Source organism: Schistocerca piceifrons, chromosome 6 (assembly GCF_021461385.2).
Source record: "Schistocerca piceifrons isolate TAMUIC-IGC-003096 chromosome 6, iqSchPice1.1, whole genome shotgun sequence".
NCBI classification, from domain to species: domain Eukaryota; kingdom Metazoa; phylum Arthropoda; class Insecta; order Orthoptera; family Acrididae; genus Schistocerca; species Schistocerca piceifrons.
In genome coordinates, this window is record NC_060143.1 from 496,006,588 (window position 1) to 496,017,657 (window position 11,070).

An 11,070-nucleotide genomic window follows, 5' to 3' on the forward strand; every position below is an offset into this window, starting at 1 on the left:
CCTGGGTTGTGAGTAACTGAATCTCCTTTCCCTTCTTCCCTTTCTTTCCCCTCTCTCCTCCCCGATGAAGGAACATTTGTTCCGAAAGCTAGGAATGTAAATTTTCAGTTCTGTTTTATGTGTATCTATCGGCTGTACTGAGCTGAGGTAAGTACTGGGCAGCCCCTCTATCTCTTTGTTAGTATTTGTTTCACATCTTTATATGAGATTTTCCATTAATCATTTGGATAATTACAGTCTGTCAAGGCCTCAGAGAGACCATTGGTATATTTTGAGAGGGACTACTTGTCACTACAGATGCGGTGGCCATGTGTGGATAGGCTATATGGAAGGGACTTCTTGGTAAGGAATGGGTGGTTGGTCTACAAGAGCAGAGATTCTCTCAGAAGGGGCACCATAACCAGCCACAATGGGGCATCCAACTGTTGGGTTTATAGACTTTAGAAAGCATGTATAAGGTAGGAGTGTGGGGAGTGGTAGGGGCAAGGAGAGAGATGGAATCTGGGGAGGGGCTCTGGGATGGGCCTAAGGATTTGACACTGGAGATCCTGTTGGATTTCGGGAATGGGGTCACTGTGGCAAGGTTTGTAGGTTGATGTATCTGGCAACTGGCAGAGTCCTTTTGTCAGGTAATCCTTGTGATTCAAAACAACAGTGGTGTAGCCTCTGATTGCAGGTTGGATTAAAGCTCAGAATTAGTTTTTAGATGGTGGACTGCAGTTCTTCCTGTGGATGTAAGAATATGAGGTACTATCCAAAATCTGCCAAGGGGGAGGTTACCATGAGAAAAAGATTGAATAATCAATGAAAGGATAACGTTCTACGAGGCAGGGTGTGGAATGTCAGAAGCTTGAACGTGGTAGGGAAACTAGAAAATCCGAAAAGGGAAATGCAAAGGCTCAATCTAGATATAGTAGGGGTCAGTGAAGTGAAGTGGAAGGAAGACAAGGATTTCTGGTCAGATGAGTATCGGGTAATATCAACAGCAGCAGAAAATGGTATAACAGGTGTAGGATTCGTTATGAATAGGAAGGTAGGGCAGAGGGTGTGTTACTGTGGACAGTTCAGTGACCGGGTTGTTCTAATCAGAATCGACAGCAGACCAACACTGACAACGATAGTTCAGGTATACATGCCGACGTCACAAGCTGAAGATGAACAGATAGAGAAAGTGTGTGAGGATATTGAAAGGGTAATGCAGTATGTAAAGGGGGACGAAAATCTAATAGTCATGGGCGACTGGAATGCAGTTGTAGGGGAAGGAGTAGAAGAAAAGGTTACAGGAGAATATGGGCTTAGGGACAAGGAATGAAAGAGGAGAAAGACTAATTGAGTTCTGTAACAAGTTTCAGCTAGTAATAGCGAATACCCTGTTCAAGAATCACAAGAGGAGGAGGTATACTTGGAAAAGGCCGGGAGATATGGGAAGATTTCAATTAGATTACATCATGGTCAGACAGAGATTCCGAAATCAGATACTGGATTGTAAGGCGTACCCAGGAGCAGATATAGACTCAGATCACAATATAGTAGTGATGAAGAGTAGGCTGAAGTTCAAGACATTAGTCGGGAAGAATCAATACGCAAAGAAGTGGGATACGGAAGTACTAAGATATGACGAGATACGTTTGAAGTTCTCTAATGCTATAGATACAGCAATGAGGAATAGCGCAGTAGGCAGTACAACTGAAGAGGAATGGACATCTCTAAAAAGGGCCATCACAGAAGTTGGGAAGGAAAACATAGGTACAAAGAAGGTAGCTGCGAAGAAACCATGGGTAACAGAAGAAATACTTCAGTTGATTGATGAAAGGAGGAAGTACAAACGTGTTCCGGGAAAATCAGGAATACAGAAATACGAGTCGCTGTGGAATGAAATAAATAGGAAGTGCAGGGAAGCTAAGACGAAATGGCTGCAGGAAAAATGTGAAGACATCGAAAAAGATATGATTGTCGGAAGGACAGACTCAGCATACAGGAAAGTCAAAACAACCTTTGGTGACATTAAAAGCAACGGTGGTAGCATTAAGAGTGCAACGGGAATTCCACTGTTAAATGCAGAGGAGAGAGCAGATAGGTGGAAAGAATACATTGAAAGCCTCTATGAGGGTGAAGATTTTTCTGATGTGATAGAAGAAGAAACAGGAGTCGATTTAGAAGAGATAAGGGATCCAGTATTAGAATCAGAATTTAAAAGAGCTTTGGAGGACTTACGGTCAAATAAGGCAGAAGGGATGGATAACATTCCATCAGAATTTCTAAAATCATTGGGGGAAGTGGCAACAAAACAACTATTAACGTTAGTGTGTAGAATATATGAGTCTGGTGATATACCATCAGACTTTCGGAAAAGCATCAACCACACAATTCCAAAGATGGCAAGAGCTGACAAGTGCGAGAATTATTGCACAATCAGCTTAACAGCTCATGCATCGAAGCTGCTTACAAGAATAATATACAGAAGAATGGAAGAGAAAATTGAGAATGCGCTAGGTGACGATCAGTTTGGCTTTAGGAAAAGTAAAGGGACGAGAGAGGCAATTCTGACGTTACGGCTAATAATGGAAGCAAGGCTAAAGAAAAATCACGACACTTTCATAGGATTTGTCTACCTAGAAAAAGCGTTCGACAATGTAAAATGGTGCAAGCTGTTTGAGATTCTGGAAAAAGTAGGGGTAAGCTATAGGGAGAGATGGGTCATATACAATATGTACAACAACCAAGAGGGAATAATAAGAGTGGACGATCAAGAACGAAGTGCTCATATTAGGAAGGGTGTAAGACAAGGCTGTGGCCTTTCGCCCCTACTCTTCAATCTGTACATCGAGGAAGCAATGATGGAAATAAAAGAAAGGTTCAGGAGTGGAATTAAAATACAAGGTGAAAGGATATCAATGATACGATTCGCTGATGACATTGCTATCCTGAGTGAAAGTGAAGAAGAATTAAATGATCTGCTGAACGGAATGAACAGTCTAATGAGTACACAGTATGGTTTGAGAGTAAATCGGAGAAAGACTAAGGTAATGAGAAGTAGTAGAAATGAGAACAGCGAGAAACTTAACATCAGGATTGATGGTCACGAAGTCAATGAAGTCAAGGAATTCTGCAACCTAGGCAGTAAAATAACCAATGATGGACGGAGCAAGGAGGACATCAAAAGCAGACTCGCTATGGCAAAAAAGGTATTTCTGGCCAAGAGAAGTCTACTAATATCAAATACTGGCCTTAATTTGAGGAAGAAATTTCTGAGGATGTACGTCTGGAGTACAGCATTGTATGGTAGTGAAACATGGACTGTGGGAAAACTGGAACAGAAGGGAATCGAAGCATTTGAGATGTGGTGCTATAGATGAATGTTGAAAATTAGGTGGACTGATAAGGTAAGGAATGAGGAGGTTCTATGCAGAATCGGAGAGGAAAGGAATATGTGGAAAACACTGATAAGGAGAAGGGACAGGATGATAGGACATCTGCTAAGACATGAGGGAATGACTTCCATGGTACTAGAGGGAGCTGTAGAGGGCAAAAAATGTAGAGGAAGACAGAGATTGGAATACGTCAAGCAAATAATTGAGGACGTAGGTTGCAAGTGCTACTCTGAGATGAAGAGGTTAGCACAGGAAAGGATTTTGTGGCGGGCCGCATCAAACCAGTCAGTACACTGATGACCAAAAAAAAAAATCCAAAATCTTCAGGACTGTTGAAAACCTTACTTTGGACTAATGATCACCATCACCCTCAAAGTAGTTCCCATCCACATGTAAACACTGGTCCGAGCACTTCTGCCACTGGTCAAATATTTTATGGAAGTCCTATTCCTTGAGGGTGTTTATCAGTGCCAGCAATGCTTCTTGAATCCTCTCTAGAGTGTCAAACTGATGGCCTTTCAACTTGAGTTTTAGTCACAAGGTACCAAATCTGGTGAGTACGGTGGGTGGGGTACAACCGCCATGTTGTTTTTTGGCAAAAAGGTCCTGGTGAGCAAGGACGTGTGACAGGGCATGTTGACATGATGCAGCAGCCAGTTCCCTTGAAGCCAAAGTTTGGGCCATTGTTGAAGCATGTTTTCACAGAGCCATCACAAAATGTCACAGTAGTATGTGGAATTCACTGTTTGGTTGGTTGGGTTGAATTCTTTCTGCATAAATCCCATGGTATCTAGTATCGTGTGGCTAACGGGCCTGCCAGTGTGAGCATCATGTTCAACGATGCCACTCCGCACACTGACTCATCAGATATGCAGCTCTTGCCACCTAGTGGTGAAAAGATCTACTACTCCTCCATTCCAGATGGCAGCACCAGTCCCGAAAATTTTGGATTCCACCTCGTAGTTTGCATGTTGAGGTATTTGGGGAATGATGGTGAGGAAAGGCAAGGCAAGACTCCAGTCTCACATACTGTTCCTGCATTGTTGCTTGGCTCGTTGAATCACCCCAAATGGTCTTATCATTGAATTACCCATCTTCGGCTGCCACTCTTCCTTCCACAATGACCTCCATCTGTTCAGATTCTGCGACTCCTTGGCGCTCACCAACATAGTCCTGCAAAACCATATTAATCAAGTCCCAACTTCCTTGTAATACCTTCTCTCCATCCATAAAATTCTACTGCTATGCAATCCCAAATTCTGGAACCCACAACACATTGAAACTCTTGTCCTCCAGGAAATAGAGCAACATGCACAATGCCACCTAAAAAAACTCTCCACCCTGCTCACTTCCTACTCCCACCTTTGTGAGCCACTGTCCACCACATGTACAACAACCTCAAAACCTCCCCAACGCTTTCTCATAGCTGGTGAACCCTGTCTCACTGACCTACTACATTTACTCCACCCTCCAAAACTCCCTACCACCACCACACAGAATCCAGAACCTAAACAGACATGAAGCACAGTCATGAACATTTCCTCCAAAAGCCTAAGCCCCAAAGAAATATCAGTCCTTTTCCAAAGGCCTCACTTTTTGTCCTACTCCCAAATTTAATCATGCAGAACTTGTTTAATACCTTCTCTCCATCTTCCAGTCCCTACAGTGGAAATACTTTTTCGCCACCAACCCTACCAATCAGACTCAACCAAAGACCAATAGTGCACCCTGCCTGACACAGTTCACTCCTCCATCCAACCATGAGCCAATCCCACTGCCCCAAAACCACCCCTGTTAATTTTCCAGAATTTCTTAACCTTGAATCTTGCCTCACCATCATTTGCCAAATCCCTCAACATGCAAACTAACCTGATGTCCACAGTCCACCACCAAAAAACTGATCTCAACCTTAGAACCCTACCTGCAAAAAAAGGCTCCACCACTGTTGTTTGGAACCACAAGGATTACCTGGCATAAGGACTCCACCACCTGTCAGATAAATCCACTTACAAACATAGCCACATTGACCCCATTCCAAAAATCCAGCAGCGTCTCCCATCTCTCCTCAAATCCTTAGGCATATCTCAGAACCTCTCCCTGGAGTTCATCTCTCTCCTCCCCTCTACCACTTCCCACACTCCTATCTTCTTAATGCTGCCTGAAGTCTATAAACTCAACCATCCAAGATGTCCCACTGTGACCAGTTACTGTGCCTCCAATGAGAGAATCTTTGCTCTCATAGACCAACACCTACAGCCTATTACCTGGAACCTACCTTCCTATATAAGAGATACCAACAATTTCTTCCACTGACTCTCCACAGTTCCTGTTCCTTTATCACACAGTGCCCTGCTCATCACCATTGATGACACCTCCCTCTATACTATCACCCCTAATGCCAACGGCCCTACTGCTACTGAACACTATCTTTCCCAATGCCCAATGAATTCCAACCAGCAACCTCCTTCCTAATTCCCATGATCAACTGTATCCTCACCCACAATTACTTCTCCTTTGATGGCATTACCTATAAACAAATCCAGGCTAAGGCTATGGGCACCCACATGGCACCACCCTCTGCCAACCTATGCATGGGCCATCTAGAGGAATTCTTCCTAAACACTCAGAATCCTAAATCACTCACCTGGTTCAGATTCATTGATGACATCTTTGCAATCTGAATTGAAGGTAAGGACACCCTATCCACATTCCTCCAGAACATCAACAGCTTCTCCCCCATTCATTTCAGCTAGTGCTACTGAACCCAACAAGCCACCTTCCTAGATGTCGACCTCCACCTCAGAGATGGTTACATCGGTACTTCTGTCCATATTGAAACTACTAACCACCAGCAATACCTTCACTTCAACAGCTGCCACCCATTCCATTCCAAGAAGTCCTTTCCATATAGCCTAACCAGCCATGGCTGTTGCATTTGCAGTGATAAGCAGTCCCTCTCAAAATATGCTGAGGGTCTTACAGAGGCCATCACAGACCATAATTATTCCCCCAACCTCATACAAACACAAATTTCTTGTGCCTTTTCTTTCCAGTCACCCACCACCTCCCAAAGTCTTACCTTCCAGCCACAGAAGGGCATTCCTCTCATAACTCAGTACCACTCAGGACTGGGGCAACTGAATTACATTCTCTGCCAGGGTTTTGGCAACCTCTCATCATGCCCTGAAATGAGAAATGTCCTGCCCACTATCCTTCCAACCCCTCCCACAGTGGTGTTCTGTGGTCGACCAAACCTACACAATGTATTCGTCCATCCCAACAAACCCCTGTTCCCAACCCCTTACCTCATGTCTCATATCCCTGTAATGGATCTAGATGAACGACCTGTCCCATACATCTCTCACTATCACCTACTCCAGTCTGGTCACAAATATCACCTATCCCATCAAAGGCAGGTCTACCTGTGAAACCAGTCATGTGATCTTCAAGCTAAGCTGCAACCACTGTGCTGCATTCTATGTGAGCATGACAACTAACAAACAGTCTGTCTGCATGAATGGCCACCAACAAACTGTGGCTAAGAAACAACTGGACCACCCTGTTGCTGAGCACGTCACACAACATGACATTCTTCATTTCAATGACTGCTTCATAGCCTGTGCCAACAACACCAGCTTTTCTGAATTGTGCAGGTGGGAACTCTTCCTGCAATGTATCCTATGTTCTCACAATCCTCCTGGCATTAGTCATTGTCAGTCATTGTCCTCACCCATCTATCCCCTTCTCTGTTCCCATTCCAGCGCAACACAGCCCTCTATTCCACCTATGCACCCAGTCTTTCTACTTCTCTCCTTTTCCAGTCACCCGCCCCTCCCCTTGTTCCTCCCCGCCGTACGTGTAACCTCTTGGCGGTGCATAGCTGCCCTACCATCTCTCCATCTCATCCCTGCATGCTCTACACTTGTCCCCTACCCCTACCCCGCTAACTCTCCCTATGCCCGCCCTTGGGCATGTGTGTGTGTGTGTGTGTGTGTGTGTGTGTGTGTGTGTGTGGCTGAAAGCTTATTTTGTGACAGTATTTTTCTTGTGCCTAGCTGCGACTCGGCATCTCCGCTATATGGTGAGTAGCAACTATTCTTTTCATAATATTGTTACATTCCATCCTCTATTTTTCATTTTTTAAATACTAGGGTGCAACAATTTGTGACAACAGGACATGGAATAATCACATAGGCTCAATTTTAGGAAAAGAAGATGGCAAATTCCTGTTTATTGGTAGGATACTGAGAAGATGCAGCCAATCTGCAAATGAGATTGCTTACAAAACACTTGTGCATATCATCATAGAATATTGCTGAAGTGTGTAGTACCCAAACCGAATAGGACTGACAGGGTATAGCAGATGTGTTCAAAGAAAGGCAGCATAAACAGTTATAGGTTTATTTGACCAACTGGAGAGTGTGACAGAGGAGCTGAAAAAACGGAACTGGGTAATGCTTGAAGATAGATGTAAGCTATCCTGTGAAAGACTACTTACAAAGTTTCAACAACAAACTTTAAGTATGAAATCTTGGAATATACTACAACTCCCTACACAGGGATTATGCATACAAGATCTGACTAATTAATGCACAGAAGTGTCTGAGCAATTATTCTTACCACAATCAATATGTTTATGGAATGGAAATAGGTACTATTAACTTGCACACTGAGAAATACCCCCTCTTCTATGCACTTCATAATGTTTAGCGGAGTATGAATGTCGATGCAGATGTAGTTTGTCAAATTGTAGGGACATAAAAATCTGATAGTATTTGCAGTGGTCTAAAGTCTGATGCAATGATATCAGTTTTGGTCTGTGAGTGTAATACCTACTAAAATTAAAATAATATACTTTAAGTGATAATATCTTATAAAATATAAAGTTAATATTGTAGTTGATATTACATAAATTACAAAATTTTTAATATAATAAAGTGCAAAGAAATTTTCAGTTACCAGCTCATTGCTTTTACCTTTCTCTTTCTCTTTGTCCTCCTTATCTGAGAAATACAGTCCGAGGTAAACCCAAACAACTCCTATTAAGGGGATAATCATCAGGAACAACGTACATATAGTTCTTGATACATCAGCTGCTGGAAATGTACGTTCTACATTGTCATAGGGTCGCAAAGGGTCTGTGAAAAATAAATAAGATGCATAAAATAAATTATTTGCAATATAAAAAAGAAACACAAGAAAGTCAATTAAAAATTGTTGTTATTTCATTTTTTATTTACCAGGTTCAGTGGGACCATACAAGCCGAAGTTATTTTGTCACAGAGTGAGTGTACATAGCTTATAGATTGAAACAATGGAAAATCCAGAGTGGAAGAATAATAATATTATGAAAAGGATAGTTGCTACTCACTACGTAGTGGAGATACTGAGTCGTGGATAGGCACAACAAAAAGGCTGTCACCAAAGCTTTTGGCCAAATAAGCCTTCATCAGAATTAGATAACACGCGCGCGTGCGCCCTCTCTCTCTCTCTCTCACACACACACACACACACACACACACACACACACACCCACACACTCATACAAACACAACTCACATACACATGACTGCAGTCTCTGGCCTTGGTAGCCGTCTGTGTCACGTAAGCTGTGCAGCGAGCTATGTTAATTTAAGTATTAACTGTATTTTTCTTACTTGTCACTTCTTCTTCTGTGTGTTTTTGCTTTTAAGAAGCTTTAATAGTCAAGTGCTAGTAATAGTGTTCCATAGATTTCGTGTTTGTTTTGAATACAGTCAGAGAGAGTCCCTTTAGTCAGCCATAGTGCCAGTAGCATCAGTGTCATCGTAACCGCCATCTGTGTCACGTCTGCTGTGCAGCGAGCTACGTCTGAACTGCATTTTTCTTACTTGTCACTTCTTCTTCCGTGTGTTTTTGCTTTTAGGAAGCTTTAATTGTCAAGTGCTAGTAATAGTGTTACATAGATTTCATGTTTCTTTTGAATACAATCAGAGAGGGTTCCTTTAGTCAGCCACAGTGCCAGTAGTGCTAGTGTTTGTTTTGAATACAGTCCAGAGACAGGTAGTGCTATTTTCATTGTCTTCTACAAGAAGTGTCTAGTAACCACAGTTTATTCAACTTTAAGCTGCCTTTACTGAATTAGCAGTCTAGTTAAAACTTGATTAACTCTCTACACTAAATTGATTTCTTAGGATGGATAGGATGTGTGACTGCTGTGTACGGACGCAGGAGGAGCTGGCCACTGTTCGCGAACAGCTGAACGTGTTGATGGCCGCTGTCAGCTGTCTTCAGGCTGCTGCCTTGGAGTGCAACGGCAGTGGGGAGTCTGGTGCGTTGCATGGTACACCCCAGGTGTTACATGCTTTACCCACTGTCCCTGCTGTCGAGACGTCTTCGTGGGTAACGGGCAGGGTTGGCCCACCCTCTCCTCAAGGGGAGTAGCGGCGTTCATGGCGCACAAGGCGGAGGGTCAATGTGGAGGCTGGCCAGGTGGCGTCGCCCGCTCTGCCTGTGAGTGGACATGTGGCCGCTCCTTCAGCAAGGTCCGAGCAAGCACACCGGGGGAGGGGTTTATTAGTGATTGGGAGCTCCAAGGTCCGAGCAAGCACACCGGGGGAGGGGTTTATTAGTGATTGGGAGCTCCAACGTTAGGCGGGTGATGGAGCCCCTTAGGGAAATAGCGGAAAGGTTGGGGAAGAAGGCCAGTGTTCACTCTGTCTGCTTGCTGGGGGGTCTCATCTGAGATGTGGAGGAGGCCCTGCTGGCGGCGATAGAGAGCACTGGGTGCTCCCAACTGCAAATTGTTACTCATGTTGGCACCAATGACTCCTGCTGTCTGGGTTCAGAGGTCATCCTCAGTTCATACAGGTGGTTGGCGGAGTTGGTAAAGGCAGAAAGCCTCGCTCACAGGGTGGAATCTGAGCTAACTATTTGTAGTATTGTTCCCAGAACCGTTTGTGGTCCTCTGGTTTGGAGCCGAGTGGAAGGCTTAAACCACAGGTTCAGACGATTCTGGGGAGATCTGGGGTGCAAATTTCTCAACCTCCGCTATCGCGTGGAGAAATGTAGGGTCCCCCTGAATAGATCAGGCATGCACTACACGCAGGAAGTGGCTACAAGGGTAGCGGAGTATGTGTGGAGTGCACATGTGGGTTTTTTAGGTTAGAGAATTCCCTCCCTAGGCCCGACAAGACGCCTCCTGAAACGTGGCAAGGTAGGAGTAGGCAGAATGCAACAGGGAATAACAATATTAATCTGCTAATAGTAAACTGCAGGAGCATCTATAGAAAGGTCCCAGAACTGCTCTCATTAATAAATGGTCACAATGCCCACATGGTACTAGGGACAGAAAGTTGGCTGAAACCAGATGTAAACAGTAATGACATTCTAAATTCAGATTGGAATGTATACCACAGAGACAGGCTGAACAGTGAAGGGGTAGGCATGTTTATAGCGATAAGAAGTGCAATAGTATCGAAGGAAATTGACGGAGATCCGAAATGTGAAATAATTTGGGTGAAGGTCACAGTTAAAGCAGGCTCAGACATGGCAATTGGATGTCTCTATAGGCCCTCTGGCTCAGCAGCTGTTGTGGCTGAGCACCTGAAGGATAATTTGGAAAATATTTCAAGTAGATGTCCCCACCATGTTATAGTCCTGGGTGGAGATTTTAATTTGCCAGATATAGACTGGGAGACTCAAATGTTCATAATGGGTG

At 43.8% G+C, this 11,070-nt stretch overlaps 1 protein-coding gene across 1 annotated transcript in view; it reads right to left on the reverse strand.

The window, feature by feature from the left end:
- LOC124803037 overlaps positions 1 to 8,490 on the reverse strand; it is a 68,097-nt gene extending 59,607 nt beyond the window's left edge. The window contains exon 1 of the mRNA XM_047264152.1: positions 8,348 to 8,490. Coding sequence (XP_047120108.1) covers positions 8,348 to 8,429 — 82 coding nt within the window. The 5' untranslated portion in view covers positions 8,430 to 8,490. The remainder of the gene's footprint in view (positions 1 to 8,347) is intronic.
- Between the last annotated feature and the right edge of the window lie 2,580 nt (positions 8,491 to 11,070).